At 46.5% G+C, this 20700-nt stretch overlaps 2 protein-coding genes across 2 annotated transcripts; one reads left to right on the top strand and one right to left on the bottom strand.

The window, feature by feature from the left end:
- The first annotated feature begins 6140 nt into the window (after positions 1-6140).
- LOC138372862 (uncharacterized) lies at positions 6141-14790 on the top strand. Its single transcript, XM_069338531.1, has 3 exons — positions 6141-6152; positions 11437-13115; positions 14763-14790. Exons 1-3 carry the CDS (start codon positions 6141-6143, stop codon positions 14788-14790), a joined length of 1719 nt encoding a protein of 572 aa, XP_069194632.1.
- A 2032-nt stretch (positions 14791-16822) lies between these two features.
- On the bottom strand, positions 16823-20050 carry LOC138372861 (nascent polypeptide-associated complex subunit alpha, muscle-specific form-like). The gene is made up of 3 exons (XM_069338530.1): positions 20036-20050; positions 18692-19402; positions 16823-18205 (listed from the first exon to the last, which is right to left on the bottom strand). Exons 1-3 carry the CDS (start codon positions 20048-20050, stop codon positions 16823-16825), a joined length of 2109 nt encoding a protein of 702 aa, XP_069194631.1.
- Between the last annotated feature and the right edge of the window lie 650 nt (positions 20051-20700).

Below are 20700 nucleotides of genomic sequence, written 5' to 3'. Positions count from 1 at the left end.
TATATATATATATATATATATATATATATACAGGGAGTACCACCTCTGGCTGGAAGAAGGGGGACCCATAGCCTCGGAGGAAACCACACATAACGCATTGGAGGGAATGTAGGTCCCCTCCAATACAGTTTCTGTGTGCCAGGAGGAAGTCTCCTGCATGGGGGGCTTGCACTGCTCTGAGGCGGGCTTTCTCCTTGTCTGATGTTGCGATATATATATATATATATATATATATATATATATATATATATATATATATATATATATATATATATATTTATGTCGTACCTAGTAGCCAGAACGCACTTCTTAGCCTACTATTCAAGGCCCGATTTGCCTAATAAGCCAAGTTTTCATGAATTAATTGTTTTTCGACAACCTAACCTACCTAACCTAACCTAACCTACCTTTTTCGGCTACCTAACCTAACCTAACCTATAAAGATAGGTTAGGTTAGGTTAGGTAGGGTTGGTTAGGTTCGGTTATATATCTACGTTAATTTTAACTCCAATAAAATAAAATTACCATTATACATAATGAAATGGGTAGCTTTATCATTTCATAAGAAAAAAATTAGAGAAAATATATTAATTCAGGAAAACTTGGCTTATTAGGCAAATCGGGCCTTGCATAGTAGGCTGAGAAGTGCGTTCTGGCTACTAAGTACGACATAAATATATATATATATATATATATATATATATATATATATATATATATATATATATGTCGTACCTAGTAGCCAGAACTCACTTATCAGCCTACTATGCAAGGCCCAATTTGACTAATAAGCCATGTTTTCATGAATTAATTGTTTTTCGACTACCTAACCTACCTAACCTAACCTAACCTAACTTTTTCGGCTACCTAACCTAACCTAACTTATAAAGATAGGTTAGGTTAGGTTAGGTAGGGTTGGTTAGGTTTGGTCATATATCTACGTTAATTTAAACTCCAATAAAAAAAAATTGACCTCATACATAATGAAATGGGTAGATTTATCATTTCATAAGAAAAAAATTAGAGAAAAAATATTAATTCAGGAAAACTTGGCTTATTAGGCAAATCGGGCCTTGCATAGTAGGCTGACAAGTGCGTTCTGGCTATTAGGTACGACATATATATATATATATATATATATATATATATATATATATATATATATATATATATATATATATATATATATATATATATATATATATATATATATATATATATATATAATAGTATATTTTGGTAGCCTGTCTTTCCTGTAGACATATATTATTAAATATGAATATAATAATTCTAACACGAATTTTCTCAATCTTTCGTACATTTCTTTTCACTGTTGGTGGTAATTCAAAAATCAATTCTCCAAAATTCATTTTTATTTCTAGTCTGACGCGACATTTGAGCGCGTTTCGTAAAACTTATTACATTTTCAAAGACTTTAGTTTACACATACACAACTGAATAGAACTTACACATCTCCGATTTGTTTATATCTACATTTGAGTGAGGTGGATGGGGTGAGGTGGTATTAATAGGGTATTAAATTCATCAAAACAAGACAGAACACGAAACAATGGGTATTGAATGGAAGTGATTGTAGAAAGCCTATTGGTCCATATTTCTTGATGCTTCTATATTGGAGCGGAGTCTTGAGGTGGGTAGAATATAGTTGTGCATTAATTGGCTGTTGATTGCTGGTGTTGACTTTTTAATGTGTAGTGCCTCGCAAACGTCAAGCCGTCTGCTATCGCTGTATCTATCGATGATTTCTGTGTTGTTTACTAGGATTTCTCTGGCGATGGTTTGGTTGTGGGAAGAGATTATATGTTCCTTAATGGAGCCCTGTTGCTTATGCATCGTTAAACGCCTAGAAAGAGATGTTGTTGTCTTGCCTATATACTGGGTTTTTTGGAGCTTACAATCCCCAAGAGGGCATTTGAAGGCATAGACGACGTTGGTCTCTTTTAAAGCGTTCTGCTTTGTGTCTGGAGAGTTTCTCATGAGTAGGCTGGCCGTTTTTCTCGTTTTATAGTAAATCATCAGTTGTATCCTCTGATTTTTGTCTGTAGGGATAACGTTTCTATTAACAATATCTTTCAGGACCCTTTCCTCCGTTTTATGAGCTGTGGAAAAGAAGTTCCTGTAAAATAGTCTAATAGGGGGTATAGGTGTTGTGTTAGTTGTATCTTCAGAGGTTGCATGGTGTTTCACTTTCCTTCTTATGATGTCTTCGACGAAACCATTGGAGAAGCCGTTGTTGACTAGGACCTGAATTACCCTACAGAGTTCTTCGTCGACTTGCTTCCATTCTGAGCAGTGGCTGAGAGCACGGTCGACATATGCGTTAACAACACTCCTCTTGTACCTGTCTGGGCAGTCGCTGTTGGCATTTAGGCACATTCCTATGTTTGTTTCCTTAGTGTAGACTGCAGTGTGGAAACCTCCGCTCTTTTCCATGACTGTTACATCTAGAAAGGGCACCTTCCCATCCTTTTCCATCTCGTAAGTGAAACGCAGCACAGAACTCTGCTCAAACGCCTCCTTCAGCTCCTGCAGATGTCTGACATCAGGTACCTGTGTAAAAATGTCAACATACCTGCAGTATATGGCCGGTTTCAAGTTCATGTCGACTAAGACTTTTTGCTCGATGGTACCCATGTAGAAGTTTGCAAACAGGACACCTAGGGGAGAACCCATGGCGACCCCATCTACTTGCTTATACATGTGCCCATCCGGGCTCAAGAAGGGTGCCTCTTTAGTACAAGCTTGGAGTAGTTTCCTTAGAGTATTCTCTGGTATGTCAAGAGGAGTACAGGCTGGATCACGATACACTCTGTCGGCTATCATCTCGATTGTCTCGTCCACAGGTACGTTGGTGAACAGTGATTCTACGTCCAACAAGGCTCTTATCCCTGTGGCCCGTGTGCCCCGCAGTAAGTCAACAAATTCTTTTGGAGCCTTCAGGCTGAAGGCGCAAGGGACATAAGGAGTCAGCAGGCCGTTGAGTCGCTTCGCCAGGCTGTACGTGGGTGTGGGTATCTGGCTAAGGATTGGCCGAAGTGGGTTTCCAGGCTTGTGTGTCTGTGAGGATGTCGAGGTGTTGTTCAACCTCGACATCCTCACAGACCAACATCACCTCAGCACTGAAACAAGGATTATCAAGAAACTAACAACATTATATGGAGGACCTATGGCAATTCCACGACCAAGAGATGGCTTCCTGAACCTTGCAGGAATTAACCTCACTGAGGACCAAGTCACTCTCCTAAATCTGGGCATAAACTGTCATGTTATGTCCAGACCGAGTGAGATGGCCCGGAAAGTAGAGTTGGAAATTCTGTTAGACGACATATTCGACCTCGAGACACAAAAGAAGGTCACTACCAAAGATACCTTACAAGCAGAACTTATTGCAGAAGGAGGAAAGAATCGAGGCAATTACAGAAGCACCATACTGTCCCCCGAGCTTAAAGCGGCAGCTAAAAGCCTTCGTGAGAACAAGGAGATAGTTGTCAGGAGAGGTGACAAGTCGCCAATATATGTCATTCTTAAAAAAGACGAATATCTGGCGAAAATGAACATCATACTCTCTGACCAAACTAAGTTCCAAAGGGTAACGAAGGACACTACAGCCGAATTAAAAGCAAAGGTCAACAAACTGATCGAAACTGTGAACTCCAAGAAATCCGGACTCCACCTGCCAAAGATCATTGGGGAATATAAACCTGGATATGCGTATGGAAATGTCAAGACACACAAGCCTGGAAACCCACTTCGGCCAATCATTAGCCAGATACCCACACCCACGTACAGACTGGCGAAGCGACTCAATGGCCTGCTGACTCCTTATGTTCCTTGCGCCTTCAGCCTGAAGTCTCCAAAGGAATTTGTTGACTTACTGCGGGGCACACGGGCCACAGGGATAAGAGCCTCGTTGGACGTAGAATCGCTGTTTACCAACGTACCTGTGGACGAGACAATCGGAATGATAGCCGACAGAGTGTATCGTGATCCAGCCTGTACTCCTCTTGACATACCAGAAAATATTCTGAGGAAACTACTCCAAGCTTGTACTAAAGAGGCACCCTTCTTGAGCCCGGATGGGCACATGTATAAGCAAGTAGATGGGGTCGCCATGGGTTCTCCCCTAGGTGTCCTGTTTGCAAACTTCTACATGGGTACCATCGAGCAAAAAGTCTTAGTCGACATGAACTTGAAACCGGCCATATACTGCAGGTATGTTGACGACATTTTTACACAGGTACCTGATGTCAGACATCTGCACGAGCTGAAGGAGGCATTTGAGCAGAGGAAAGTGAAAAGCCATGCAACCTCTGAAGAGACAACTAACACAACACCTATACCCCCTATTAGACTTTTTTACATGAACTTCTTTTCCACAGCTCATAAAACGGAGGAAAGGGTCCTGAAAGATATTGTTAGTAGAAACGTTATCCCTACAGACAAAAATCAGAGGATACAACTGACGATTTACTATAAAACCAGAAAAACGGCCAGTCTACTCATGAGAAACTCTCCAGACACAAAACAGAACGCTTTAAAAGAGACTAACGTCGTCTATGCCTTCAAATGCCCTCTTGGGGACTGTAAGCTCCAAAAAACCCAGTATATAGGCAAGACAACAACATCTCTTTCTAGGCGTTTAACGATGCATAAGCAACAGGGCTCCATTAAGGAACATATAATCTCTTCCCACAACCAAACCATCGCCAGAGAAATCCTAGTAAACAACACAGAAATCATCGATAGATACAGTGATAGCAGGCGGCTTGACGTTTGCGAGGCACTACACATCAAGAAGTCAACACCAGCAATCAACAGCCAATTATTGCACAACTATATTCTACCCACCTCAAGAATCCGCTCCAATATAGAAGCATCAAGAAATATGGACCAATAGGCTTTCTACAAACACTTCTATTCAATATCCATTGTTTCGTGTTCTGTCTTGTGTTGATGAAATTAATACCCTATTAATACCACCTCTTGTTCTGTCTTGTGTTGATGAAATTAATACCCTATTAATGCCACCTCTTGTTCTGTCTTGTGTTAATGCCACATCACCCCTTCCACCTCACTCAAATGTAGATATAAAATCGGAGATGCGTAAGTTCTATTCAGTTGTGTATTTGTGAACTAAAGTCTTTGAAAATGTAATAAGTTTTACGAAACGCGCTCGTGTCGCGTCAGACTAGAAATAAAAATGAATTTTGGAGAATTGATTTTTGATTTACCTCCAACAGTGAAAAGAAATGTACGAAAGATTGAGAAAATTCGTGTTAGAATTATTAATCTTACTTTTTCGGTCATATTTAATAATATATGTCTACAGGAAAGACTGCTACCAAAATATACTAATATATATATATATATATATATATATATATATATATATATATATATATATATATATATATATATATATATGCGAACAAGCCTGAATGGTCCCCAGGACAATATGCAACTGAAAACTCACACCCCAGAAGTGACTCGAACCCATACTCCCAGATGCCACGCAACTGGTATGTACAAGACGCCTTAATCCACTTGACCATCACGACCGGACAAAATGAGGTGATAGCCGAGGCTATTTGAACCACCCCACCGCCGGCACTCGGATAGTAATCTTGGGCATAGCATTTTACCAAATCACCTCATTCTTTGGGGCACACGTGAGGAACACAAAATATATATATATATATATATATATATATATATATATATATATATATATATATATATATATATATATATATATATATATATATAGTAAACTACAGTAAACTACCGCTCACAGGATGAGTATGGGGTGCACAATAAACTACCGCTCACAGGAGTATGGGGTGCACAGTAAACTACCGCTCACAGGATAAGTATGGTGGTGGTGAACGCTGTCTGCTGTTCGAACATATAGTTTTCAATTCTATAGATCATAACTCGATACTACTCTGTCGTATCGAGTTGCTTTCTGTCAGCCCTAGATCTTGAAGTATGTGGTCTTAAGAATTGAGATTAAGATGCCTATGTGTAATCCATGTTTAATTCTCGTTGTCGGAAATAGGAGGACTATCTACTTGTGCTTATCGAGGTCCCTCTAGATTCAGATTCAGATTCAGATTCAGATGTTTATTCAGGTAAGGTATATACATACAAGTGATGTTACATTAATGGATTGATATATAGATAGAGCTAGTGCATACAATGCCTAAAGCCACTATTACGCAATGCGTTTCGGGCAAGAGTTTCGGGCGTTTCGGGCAAGAGTTGTCCCTCTCTAGTTCCAGAGAGGGACAACTACTGACCTACTGACTACTGACCTTCCCAAGGATGTAACCCATCAAATTGTCTAAGGCCTCGACACTTATTAACTGCCAGGTATTAACTTATTAACTGTATTATATGAAAGGATACGTGTCCAACTGTTTTTATCCTGCTCGGGGATTAAACCCGGATCCCACGATTGAACCGAGAACGCAGACCACTATGCTATCAGCCCGTCCTCTTAAGCGTTCACAACTTCACCAAACTGATGTACTTAATCGGTCGAATCAAACCTAACCGCCGCAAGATTGATTGATAAAGATTAAGCCACCCGAGAGGTGGCACGGGCATGAATAGCCCGTAAGAGGTGGCCACAACCCAATCCAACTCCAAGAGTTCCCCCTATATATCCTTCTCCTGACCCTTACATCCCCTACTTACCACCTCTATACACATCGGAAAGGAAAACTTAACCGAGGACGAAGGAATAGAAAACGGGACATGACGTAAATTTTGGGAGCCGTTGTAGATTGTTAGTATATGGGTGTTTGCCCTTAGTTGTTGTTAGTATATGGGTGTTTACCCTTAGTTGTTGTTAGTGTATGGGTGTTTACCCTTAGTTGTTGTTAGTGTATGGGTGTTTGCCCTTAGTTGTTGTTAGTGTATGGGTGTTTACCCTTAGTTGTTGTTAGTGTATGGGTGTTTGCCCTTAGTTGTTGTTAGTGTATGGGTGTTTACCCTTAGTTGTTGTTAGTGTATGGGTGTTTGCCCTTAGTTGTTGTTAGTGTATGGGTGTTTGCCCTTAGTTGTTGTTAGTATATGGGTGTTTGCCCTTAGTTGTTGTTAGTATATGGGTGTTTACCCTTAGTTGTTGTTAGTGTATGGGTGTTTACCCTTAGTTGTTGTTAGTGTATGGGTGTTTGCCCTTAGTTGTTGTTAGTGTATGGGTGTTTACCCTTAGTTGTTGTTAGTGTATGGGTGTTTGCCCTTAGTTGTTGTTAGTGTATGGGTGTTTGCCCTTAGTTGTTGTTAGTGTATGGGTGTTTGCCCTTAGTTGTTGTTAGTGTATGGGTGTTTACCCTTAGTTGTTGTTAGTGTATGGGTGTTTGCCCTTAGTTGTTGTTAGTGTATGGGTGTTTGCCCTTAGTTGTTGTTAGTGTATGGGTGTTTGTCCTTACAGGAGATTTGTGCTTCAAAATGTGATGTAATATTCAAGATCTATCAGGAAGAGAAGAGACGTACGAGGTAGAACAGATCATTTCCTGGTCCCTGGAGATGACCTCATACACTTAGGACTGGTCGATACGCTTGCAGGTCGGCACTCAATCCCCCGATGATCCAAGTGGTGGGTATCAAATGTGACGTGAAGACCTTGTGTAGAGAAGTTCCTTCGCCTTGCTTGTTGATAGTACCAGCATAGAACTATGTTCTATCGACTTCAGTCTGCCACTGAAGTCCACAGAACACAATCCATTCACAACTGTACAATCAGTCAGTTACTCCTGACGGTCAACAAATATTCACATTTATAATTGTGGATGAGCTAAGCTTTCGCCGAGATTCGAGCCATCGTTCACGCCTCAGGCAGATAGATTTCTGGAACTAAATCAGGGTAAACACAGCACCGCCCACGAAATCTCAAGGTAAAATGAGCATCCTCCACAGCCAATAAGACCGGGCGGCGTTTCTATACAATGTTGCTATGCGTCTTCTGATTGGTGGAGCACCCGGCGCTCAGCCAATCACATACTGTTAAATAATACCGCGTCTCTTATAGGTAAAATAGCGTCACGTGATACCGTCACTGACTTGACGTCAGATCATAGACAGACGCCATCTTGTTCGGAAAAAAAATTACATAATTTTGTAAAATATTACATCAACATCCTAATGCATGAATTAATTCATCCTAGACTAATATATTATTAATATATTAAGCTTTCATCGAGAGACAATAATTCATAGGAGGAGTTGTGGCGCCACACGGCGGCCGTCACACTGCACTATTTCTCCAGCCTGTCATCCAAACATGATAGTACTTATTATACCAACTATTGCCTTCACTTACCAAGATGGACTCTTGCATCAAAAGTTCACGTTTTGTATTATTAGTTTTGTAGAGGGCACGAGATAATGGCATCAACCAAATCTAAGCTTTCCTAGGTCGAGTATGCACATATATGTAGTTTATAGGCCTATGATGACATATACTAGGCCTAGGACAGGTTTGGCTACACTGTATTGTTACTGATTCAATTTTTGGCAGCCATTTGAAGTATTCCAATATTACAAAACGTGAATTTTGTGGTGTACAACAGTCCATTTGTGTACGTTTGGTCACTATAGTTGCTCAAAGTTATACCATTAGTTTTGTAAGATGAATCGGACTTTAGTGAATCATATTATACTGATTTCATCAGATGTGAACATAAAAAAAAAGTCATCGCGTCACCGGGAAAGTTAAGACAAACAGGTTTTACCTGGAATCGTGCAGGACCTGGTGTTGCATGTGTCTGCTCTCCCTGTGGCCTACCCGGTACCCCGTCCACTCACTCTTCCTCTTCACCAGTCATGGGAGCACGTTATTGACTTGTGTGACGGAGTACGGGCTGTGCCCCTGCATACATCAAGCATTTATACGTATCCACTTACGAAACCCGTACATCTTCCCTTGATCTCAGTTTGTATTTATTAAACAGTTTACGAGCTTGCAAACCTCCACAACCCAAGGTTATTACATTGTTATCTCGTAGCGCTTTTGAACTCATAACTATTTAATAAATGCAAACATAGTCCCCCCGATTGAGAGAAGATGTACAGGTTTCGTAAGTGTTGAATTAAGTGCTTGGTGACTCCTGGCTCCATCGGGTTCCAGGATAAACCCAACTCGTACATTAATATTGACTGGGAGCCAAGTAGGCCTTAACCCACACCGTCCTCCTAAGGTCTCCCAACGTCAAGAAAACGGTCACATTAAAGTGGTCTCCCCTAACCTACCAGAGGACCCAAAACAGAAAACGGGACAGTACGTCACTCTCGCCACCCACTTCCATTTCTAGTACGATCATTTTTGGCCTAGTGTAACGCATACGAGCGAAAAGCGACGTTCTCTGTAGGACAGGTACCTTAACCGACCATTACTAAGGAAGATATTACCCATAAGCTTGTTGTACTGTAATGTAATAATTTAGATAATAATTTGTTTCTAATAAATACATAGTAGTATGATAACAATATAACTTGTATACACAGATATTCAACACATCCTCCTGAAAGGATAGTACTTATAGGAACTACTTGGTAAACCGCACCAATATGTAGTGATGGACCACCAAATAGTTCACTTCTAGTACTTTTAATTTTGTAGATCCCAGAAAAATAAAGTTTAAAAAACAAACTTCAACACTCCTAGGCCTAGTAGAGCACATGTACTATATTAGGCCTAAGATAACGTGTATTAGGCTTAGGATTACTAGGATAGGCTAGGATCTATACATGCTGCGCTTAAAAAAAAATCCCATTTTGTCAAATTCAGTAACGCAAAATGTCAACTTTTTGGTGGTCCAACATAATGGTGCGTTCAACCAAATAGTTACTATAACTATTATAAATTTAGGAGGATGGACTGAGATATTTATATTTTATATAAAGCCACTAGTGGGCGCAGCGGTGCAAGCGAACCTTAATGTTACGGAGGGTACTTACCTCACCTCACAGTACCTCACCTCACAGTACCTCACCTCACAGTGTCTCACCTCACAGTACCTCACCTCGCAGTGTCTCAACTCGCAGTGTCTCACCTCGCAGTACCTCACCTCGCAGTACCTCACCTCGCAGCACCTCACCTCGCAGTACCTCACCTCGCAGTACCTCACCTTACAGTACCTCACCTCACAGTACCTCACCTCGCAGCACCTCACCTCGCAGTGTCTTACCTCGCAGTACCTCACCTCGCAGTACCTCACCTCACAGTACCTCACCTCACAATACCTCACCTCACAGTGCCTCACCTCACAGTGCCTCTCCTCGCAGTACCTCACCTCACAGTACCTCACCTCGCAGTACTTCACCTCACAGTACCTCACCTTGCAGTGTCTCATCTCACAGTACCTCACCTCACAGTGCCTCACCTCGCAGTACCTCACCTCACAGTACCTCACCTCGCAGTACTTCACCTCACAGTACCTCACCTCACAGTGTCTCATCTCACAGTACCTCACCTCACAGTACATCACCTCACAGTACCTCACCTCACAGTACCTCACCTCGCAGTGCCTCACCTCGCAGTACCTCACCTCGCAGTACCTCACCTCACAGTACCTCACCTCGCAGTGCCTCACCTCACAGTGCCTCACCTCGCAGTACCTCACCTCGCAGTACCTCACCTCATAGTACCTCACCTCGCAGTACCTCACCTCGCAGTACCTCACCTCGCAGTACCTCACCTAGCAGTACCTCACCTTGCAGTACCTCACCTCGCAGTACCTCACCTCACAGTACCTCACCTCGCAGTGCCTCACCTCGCAGTGCCTCACCTCGCAGTGCCTCACCTCGCAGTATCTCACCTTGCAGTACCTCACCTCACAGTACCTCACCTCGCAGTACCTCACCTCGCAGTACCTCACCTCACAGTACCTCACCTCACAGTGTCTCACCTCACTGTGCCTCACCTCGCAGTACCTCACCTCGCAGCACCTCACCTCGCAGCACCTCACCTCGCAGCACCTCACCTCGCAGCACCTCACCTCGCAGAGTCTCACCTTGCAGTACCTCACCTCGCAGTGTCTCACCTCACAGTACCTCACCTCACAGTACCTCATCTCTCTGTACCTCACCTCACAGCACCTCACCTCGCAGTACCTCACCTCACAGTACCTCACCTCGCAGTACCTCATCTCACAGTACCTCACCTCACAGTACCTCACCTCGCAGTACCTCACCTCGCAGTACCTCATCTCACAGTACCTCACCTCGCAGTACCTCACCTCGCAGTACCTCACCTCACAGTACCTCACCTCGCAGTACCTCATCTCACAGTACCTCACCTCGCAGTACCTCACCTCGCAGTACCTCACCTCACAGTACCTTACCTCACAGTACCTCATCTCACAGTACCTCACCTTGCAGTACCTCATCTCATAGTACCTCAACTTGCAGTACCTCATCTCACAGTACCTCACCTCGCAGTACCTCACCTCGCAGTACCTCACCTCACAGTACCTCACCTCACAGTACCTCACCTCGCAGTACCTCACCTCACAGTACCTCACCTCACAGTACCTCACTTCGCAGTACCTCACCTCACAGTACCTCACCTCGCAGTACCTCACCTCACAGTACCTCACGTCACAGTGTCTCAACTCGCAGTGTCTCACCTCGCAGTACCTCACCTCGCAGCACCTCACCTCGCAGTACCTCACCTCGCAGTACCTCACCTTACAGTACCTCACCTCACAGTACCTCACCTCGCAGCACCTCACCTCGCAGCACCTCACCTCGCAGTACCTCACCTCGCAGTACCTCACCTCACAGTACCTCACCTCGCAGTACCTCACCTCACAGTACCTCACCTCACAGTACCTCACCTCACAGTGCCTCACCTCGCAGTACCTCACCTCACAGTACCTCACCTCGCAGTACTTCACCTCACAGTACCTCACCTCGCAGTGTCTCATCTCACAGTACCTCACCTCACAGTACCTCACTTCGCAGTACCTCACCTCACAGTACCTCACCTCGCAGTACCTCACCTCACAGTACCTCACGTCACAGTGTCTCAACTCGCAGTGTCTCACCTCGCAGTACCTCACCTCGCAGCACCTCACCTCGCAGTACCTCACCTCGCAGTACCTCACCTTACAGTACCTCACCTCACAGTACCTCACCTCGCAGCACCTCACCTCGCAGCACCTCACCTCGCAGTACCTCACCTCGCAGTACCTCACCTCACAGTACCTCACCTCGCAGTACCTCACCTCACAGTACCTCACCTCACAGTACCTCACCTCACAGTGCCTCACCTCGCAGTACCTCACCTCACAGTACCTCACCTCGCAGTACTTCACCTCACAGTACCTCACCTCGCAGTGTCTCATCTCACAGTACCTCACCTCGCAGTGTCTCATCTCACAGTACCTCACCTCACAGTGCCTCACCTCGCAGTACCTCACCTCACAGTACCTCACCTTGCAGTACTTCAGCTCACAGTACCTCACCTCACAGTGTCTCATCTCACTGTACCTCACCTCACAGTACCTCACCTCACAGTACCTCACCTCACAGTACCTCACTTCGCAGTACCACACCTCACAGTACCTCACCTCACAGTACCTCACCTCGCAGTGCCTCACCTCGCAGTACCTCACCTCGCAGTACCTCACCTCACAGTACCTCACCTCGCAGTGCCTCACCTCACAGTGCCTCACCTCGCAGTACCTCACCTCGCAGTACCTCACCTCGCAGTATCTCACCTCGCAGTACCTCACCTCCCAGTACCTCACCTCGCAGTACCTCACCTCACAGTACCTTACCTCGCAGTACCTCACCTCGCAGTGCCTCACCTCACAGTACTTCACCTCGCAGTACCTCACCTCGCAGTACCTCACCTCGCAGTACCTCACCTCGCAGTACCTCACCTCGCAGTACCTCACCTCACAGTACCTCACCTCACAGTACCTCACCTCGCAGTGCCTCACCTCACAGTACTTCACCTCGCAGTACCTCACCTCGCAGTACCTCACCTCGCAGTACCTCACCTTGCAGTACCTCACCTCACAGTACCTCACCTCACAGTACCTCACCTCACAGTACCTCACCTCGCAGTACCTCACCTCACAGTACCTCACCTCACAGTACCTCACCTCACAGTACCTCACCTTACAGTACCTCACCTCACAGTATCTCACCTCGCAGTACCTCAACTCACAGTACCTCACCTCACAGTACCTCACCTCACAGTACCTCACCTCACAGTACCTCACCTCGCAGTACCTCACCTCACAGTACCTCAGCTCACAGTACCTCACCTTGCAGTACCTCACCTCACAGTACCTCACCTCACAGTACCTCACCTCACAGTACCTCACCTCGCAGTACCTCACCTCACAGTACCTCACCTCACAGTACCTCACCTCACAGTACCTCACCTCGCAGTACCTCAGCTCACAGTACCTCACCTCACAGTACCTCACCTCACAGTACCTCACCTCTCGGTACACAGATGCTGAGAGTATACTTTAGTCCTGTACTATGCTCAGGACTACAGCATATTTGCTAGTTGATCAGTAAGCAGTTTGTGCGTGATGACCTTACTGCCCCTCCCGAGGTCGGACACCTTGAGCCCAACACCAAGCCTAGATAATACAATTGAGGGAATACCTAATACTAAAAGATATCAGTTGACAAACATAAATCTATGTGCAAATTAAGAAGTTAACATAATGCACCCCATACCCATCTTGTGGGCGGTAGTGGAAAGGGTTACAGAGGCACATAATGGGCTCAGGGACTGAACCCCACAATTCATTTAGCTAAGCAAGTTACAATCTTGATGAGCTAGTTACAAAATTCAGTATAAGTCGTCACATCAACAATGGGTTCGAGATCGACCACAAGTACAGTTTCTAAATTAAGCAACTGACATATGTGGAGAACTAGTTTCACAATTGATATGCGTGTCCTGCACACCGCCCTCCATCCAGTGGGCAGCGGTGGATAGGTTACAATCACTTAGTTGCTACCTACAGTTAGCAAACTGGGGATTACACACAGAAATCACAATTGTGTGATGCATCAAATGAACAAACTGGAAATATTTGGCTAAAATTTCTAGTAGTAGATCATTTTGAATGAAATATTTACACATTTGTTATAGAGTTGGGAATTTAGTGAATTTCATTTGTTCACTACTCTGACGTTAAACAAATTCATTCTAACGTCTGGGGCTCATTTGTGTAATTAGTTTCCATTCGTGTCTGAATGTTCGTGTTTCACCCAATCCATATATTCCCTCACACACACACACACACACACACACACACACACACACACACACACACACACACACACACACACACACACACACACACACACACACACACACACACACACACATTTTTTGAGATATATACAAGAGTTTGTTACATTCTTGTACAGCCACTAGTACGCGTAGCGTTTCGGGCAGGATCACCTCGCCTCCTCACTGTACTCCTCACAGTTTATACATGTTAAACAAGCTACGAGGATGAGGGAAGGGGACGTTCCCTCCACGCTAGATTTGATATTTACCAGGAAGGAGGAAGAAATATTTGACATTCAGTACCTTCCTCCCTTGGGTAAAAGTGACCATGTCTTTTTGGGAATAAAGTATGCAGTGTGTTATAATCTGGAAGAAAATATGACGGTCGATGCAAATGAAAAACCTGACTTTAGGAGAGGACATTATGGCAACCTTAGAAATATTTTTAGTGAGTATAATTGGACAGACTTGTTGCTCGGCAAGGAAGTGAATGAGGTGTATGTCAGATTTTGTGAAATATATGATAAAGGCACAAAAAAATTTATACCAAAACTGAGAAGCAGAACTAGGAAACAGGATTGGTTCAACAGAAAGTGCGAGAGTGCCAGAGACCAAAAGACACAAAAATGGAATCAATACAGGAAGAGGCCGAACCCCCAAACATACCATCGATACAAAGATGCGAGAAACAACTACACGGCAGTGAGGAGAGAGGCAGAAAGAAATTTTTAAAACGGGATTGCAGACAAATGTAAAACAGAACCAGGTCTATTCTATAAATTCATAAACAACAAATTGCAGGTAAAGGATGATATACAGAGGTTGAAAATGGGAAATAGATTCACGGAAAATGAAAAGGAAATGTGTGAAACATTAAACGAAAAGTTCCAAAGTGTGTTTGTACAAAATGAAATCTTCAGGGAACCAGATACAATAAGAATTCCAGAGAACAACATAGAGCACATAGAGGTGTCTAGAGACGAAGTGGAAAAAATGCTCAAGGAGCTAAATAAGAACAAAGCAGTTGGTCCAGATGGAGTTTCACCATGGGTTCTGAGAGAATGTGCACCTGAGCTCAGCATTCCTCTTCAACTGATTTTTCAGGCATCCCTGTTTACAGGAGTTGTAGCTGATGTGCTACAACAACAAATATTATATAACATATAATATTACAGGAAAGAGATGGTTGGGTTGACTGCATCTATCTGGACCTAAAAAAGGCTCTCGACAGAGTTCCACATAAGAGGTTGTTCTGGAAACTGGAAAATATTGGAGGAGTGACAGGTACGCTTCTAACGTGGATGAAAAATTTTCTGACTGATAGAAAAATGAGGGCTGTAATCAGAGGCAATGTATCGGACTGGAGAAATGTCACAAGTGGAGTACCACAGGGTTCAGTTCTTGCACCAGTGATGTTTATTGTCTACATAAATGATCTACCAGTTGGTATACAGAATTATATGAACATGTTTGCTGATGATGCTAAGATAATAGGAAGGATAAGAAACTTAGATGATTGTCATGCCCTTCAAGAAGACCTGGACAAAATAAGTACATGGAGCGCCACTTGGCAAATGGAATTTAATGTTAATAAATGCCATGTTATGGAATGTGGAATAGGAGAACATAGACCCCACACAACCTATATATTATGTGAGAAATCTTTAAAGAATTCTGATAAAGAAAGAGATCTAGGGGTGGTTCTAGATAGAAAACTATCACCTGAGGACCACATAAAGAATATTGTGCGAGGAGCCTATGCCACGCTTTCTAACTTCAGAATTGCTTTTAATTACATGGATGGCGATATACTAAAGAAATTGTTCACGACTTTTGTTAGGCCAAAGCTAGAATATGCAGCAGTTGTGTGGTGCCCATATCTTAAGAAGCACATCAACAAACTGGAAAAGGTGCAAAGACATGCTACTAAGTGGCTCCCAGACCTGAAGGGCAAGAGCTACGAGGAGAGGTTAGAGGCATTAAATATGCCAAAACTAGAAGACAGAAGAAAAAGAGGTGATATGATCACTACATTCAAAATAGTAACAGGAATTGATAAAATCGATAGGGAAGATTTCCTGAGACCTGGAACTTTAAGAACAAGAGGTCATAGATAAAAACTAGCTAAACACAGATGCCGAAGAATTTCTATAAGAAAATTCACTTTCGCAAACAGAGTGGTAGACGGTTGGAACAAGTTAGGGGAGAAGGTGGTGGAGGCCAAGACCGTCAGTAGTTTCAAAGCGTTATATGACAAAGAGTGCTGGGAAGACGGAACACAAAAATCCTGTAATTACACTTAGGTAATTACACACACACACACACACACACACACACACACACACACACACACACACACACACACACACACACACACACACACACACACACACACACACACACACACACACACACACACACACACACCTACACCTTTCAATATTCCTTAAGTCTTTGCTTATTTGCCTCAACTTTAAACATTATTAGTTCAGTATGATATTAAATTGTGTAATTGTACGTCACGATTTAAGAGACAGGAAGCCTTAGACCCCCCGGGGCTGCTGGGGCCTGCTTGGGGCCCCCGGGGCTGCTGGGGCCTGCTTGGGGCCCCCGGGGCTGCTGGGGCCTGCTTGGGGCCCCCGGGGATGCTGGGGCCTCTGGGGGCTGCTTGGGCCCCCCGGGGATACTGGGGCTGCTTGGGCCCCCCGGGGCTGCTTGGGGGCCCCCCGGGGATGCTGGGGCTGCTTGGGCCCCAGGGGATGCTGGGGGCTGCTTGGGCCCCCCGGGGCTGCTTGGGGGCCCCCGGGGATGCTGGGGCCTCTGAGGGCTGCTTGGGGGCCCCCGGGGATGCTTGGGGGCCCCCGGGGATGCTGGGGGCCCCAGGGGATGCTGGGGGCCCCAGGGGATGCTGGGGCTGCTTGGGGCCCCCCGGGGCTGCTTGGGGGCCCCCGGGGATGCTGGGGCCTCTGGGGGGCTGCTTGGGGCCCCCGGGGCTGCTTGGGGGCCCCCCGGGGATGGTGGGGGCTGCTGGGGCCTCTGGGGGGCTGCTTGGGGCCCCCGGGGATGCTGGGGCCTCTGGGGGTTGCTTGGACCCCCCGGGGCTGCTGGGGCTGCTTGGGGGCCCCCGGGGATGCTGGGGACTGCTTGGGCCCCCCGGGGATGCTGGGGGCTGCTTGGGCCCCCCGGGGCTGCTTGGGGGCCCCCTGGGATGCTGGGGCCTCTGGGGGCTGCTTGGGGGCCTCCCGGGGATGCTAGGGCCTCTGGGGGCTGCTTGGGCCCCCCGGGGATGCTGGGGCCTCTGGGGGCTGCTTGGGCCCCCCGGGGCTGCTTGGGGGCCCCCGGGGATGCTGGGGCCTCTGGGGGGCTGCTTGGAGCCCCCGGGGATGCTGGAGCCTCTGGGGACCCCGGGGATGGTGGGGGCTGCTTGGGGCCCCCGGGGCTGCTGGGGCCTCTGGCGGGCTGCTTGGGGCCCCCGGGATGCTGGGGCCTCTGGGGGCTGCTTGGACCCCCCGGGGATGCTGGGGCCTCTGGAGGGCTGCTTGGGGGCCCCCGGGGATGCTGGGGCGTTTGGGGGCTGCTTGGGGGCCTCCGGGGATGCTGGGGCGTCTGGGGGCTGCTTGGGGGCCCCCAGGGATGCTGGGGCGTCTGGGGGCTGCTTGGGGGCCCCCAGGGATGCTGGGGCTGCTTGGGGGCCCTAGGGGCTGCTGGGGCCCCCGGGGCTGCTGGGGCCTCTGGGGGCTGCTTGGGGGCCCCCGGGGCTGCTGGGGGCCCCCGGGGATGCTGAGGCCTCTGGGGGCTGCCTGGGCCCCTGCCCGGAGGTTTTCTAATTGGTGTTGTACCGAATATGTTTTCTGAAATATTTTCTGCCTTATTTTTGGTAAATTTGCTAATGCTGTTCTTCAATCCTGACTAAATCATTTAAGTATGTGCTAACCAACTGGGCTCGAAATTCTGGGAATTGCTACAAGTTCAGTAATTGAAGTGACTCAGCCACGGGGAGAATTTCAGGGAGTTAAGCCTCGTGATATTTGAAGAAAGTAGAGACAGTTCAAACATGAATAATTTTCATGCAGGGCATCGATCAAATAAACAAGGTTAAGACTGAAACGTTGATACGACAAGTAAGGAAGTTATTCTGGCAGATGACCGAATATGAATATAAGAAAACACTTCTGAGTAAAGTCTTATAAGGAGAAATAAAACTAACTTCATCTATAGCTTTACAATATGATCAGAAGCAAATAGGTCGGGAGTCAATGCACTACACGACCGACGCTGAAAAGGTTGAGCCATGAGCTAAGGTTCAGTCACGTGACCTCTGCTGAGAAGACACCCACATGTTAAATGTCTGCTTCCCAAGGCTATATCTGGCCGAGTGCGTCATTTCCTGCTTACTCGCGGACACACAACGTGTTGAAGCCTCACCCGTAGGAAACTTTTGTCAAATATCTTTCCTAAAATGCATCCATATGCGGCAACTGTTCCCCTTGCAACCTCGCGGGGGTTGGCAGCCTCGCGGGGGTTGGCAGCCTCGTGGGGGTCGGCAGCCTCGTGGGGGTCGGCAGCCTCGTGGGGGTCGGCAGCCTCGTGGGGGTCGGCAGCCTTGTGGGGGTTGACAACCTCGTGGGGGTCGGCAGCCTCGTGGGGGTTGACAGCCTCGTGGGGGTCGGCAGCCTCGTGGGGGTTGGCAACCTCGCGGGGGTTGGCAACCTCGCGGGGGTCGGCAGCCTCGTGGGGGTTGACAGCCTCGTGGGGGTCGGCAGCCTCGTGGGGGTTGGCAACCTCGCGGGGGTCGGCAGCCTCGTGGGGGTTGACAGCCTCGTGGGGGTTGACAGCCTCGTCGGGGTCGGCAGCCTCGTGGGGGTTGGCAACCTCGCGGGGGTTGGCAGCCTCGTGGGGGTTGACAGCCTCGTGGGGGTTGGCAGCCTCGTGGGGGTTGACAGCCTCGTGGGGGTTGGCAGCCTCGTGGGGGTTGGCAGCCTCGTGGGGGTTGGCAGCCTCGTGGGGGTTGGCAACCTCGCGGAGGTCGGCAGCCTCGTGGGGGTTGGCAGCCTCGTGGGGGTTGGCAACCTCGTGGGGGTTGGCAGCCTCGTGGGGGTCGGCAACCTCGTGGGGGGTTGGCAGCCTCGTGGGGGTTGACAGCCTCGCGGGGGTTGGCAGCCTCGTGGGGGTTGGCAGCCTCGTGGGGGTTGACAGCCTCGTGGGGGTTGGTAGCCTCGTGGGGGGTCAGCAGCCTCGTGAGGGTCGGCAGCCTCGTGAGGGTTGGCAGCCTCGTGGGGGGTTGACAGCCTCGTGGGGGGTCAGCAGCCTCGTGGGGGGTTGACAGCCTCGTGGGGGGTCAGCAGCCTCGTGGGGGGTCAGCAGCCTCGTGGGGGGTCGGCAGCCTCGTGGGGGGTTGACAGTCTCGTGGGGGGTCAGCAGCCTCGTGGGGGGTCGGCAGCCTCGTGGGGGGTTGACAGTCTCGTGAGGGGTTGACATGTCAGCTGTTCCCTTATGAGTCTACCTGTCACTACTGGCAGTAACAGTACTGGCCGTGTGGGAACACTGACAGTGTCAGTACCTGGCTGATGATAACAGTAGTGACAGTCCTGGATGTGTGCTAACAGTAGTAATACCATTATTACCCAATATACTAACATGTTAAAACATACAACAAAGTTTAACAAATGTTAAACACGCAATCTAAATAACCAACACGAAAACAGAACAATTGAGCCATATGCCAATGCACTAACAAACCTGAACATACATCATCATGCTAACATACACAATCGGACATATGAAAATCTACAAATTAACTGAAAAACATGTGCAAACACCAACACTAACAAGTGACTTGTACCCAAGATTAACCATGTAATGTATCAGTTATATAATGTATGTATGTGATGTAACTATATAACCTGAGCTTGTAAAAGCACCTTCATCACCTTCAGTGATTAAGTGCTTAATTGCACACTAGTTTCTCTATCAGCTATCTCACTCTGTCAGAGTAAAAGAGAAAAATATATGTGAATGCATGTGTGTGTGTATATATGTATGTAGACATGTATGTATATATGTATGTGTACATATATATGTGTGTGTGTGTGTATGTATATGTGTATAAAGTACATATGGAAGCTGATTAGAATTACATTTCACCTTTGTAAATGCACATTAATGACACTATGTAAAAGACACATCGAACACTTTATGTAGGGCAGACGCAAATCTGTGTATCTATGTATTTACGTATGTAGGTTAGCTTAGCATTTTAAAAGCACCGAATCACCTTCTGTGGTTGAGTGTTCAATAAACCCTTGAACTATATGTTTAACACATCTCTAACCCTGTCCATGGAGGACAGAAGAAAATGTATATATTCTGGTTAGCATTGTAAATGTGTGGCCACGTTTGTGGTA

The sequence above is a fragment of the Procambarus clarkii genome, chromosome 40, assembly GCF_040958095.1.
Source record: "Procambarus clarkii isolate CNS0578487 chromosome 40, FALCON_Pclarkii_2.0, whole genome shotgun sequence".
In the NCBI taxonomy this organism is placed as follows: Eukaryota; Metazoa; Arthropoda; class Malacostraca; order Decapoda; family Cambaridae; genus Procambarus; species Procambarus clarkii.
This window is presented reverse-complemented; position numbering and strand designations above follow the sequence as displayed.

Coding starts and splice junctions, on each gene's coding strand:
- LOC138372862 (XM_069338531.1), top strand. Junction 13,116..14,762: donor TCGCAGTACCTCACCTCACA/GTACCTCACCTC, acceptor ATAATTGGACAG/ACTTGTTGCTCGGCAAGGAA.
- LOC138372861 (XM_069338530.1), bottom strand. Junction 18,206..18,691: donor AACACGTTGTGTGTCCGCGA/GTAAGCAGGAAA, acceptor TAAATGATTTAG/TCAGGATTGAAGAACAGCAT.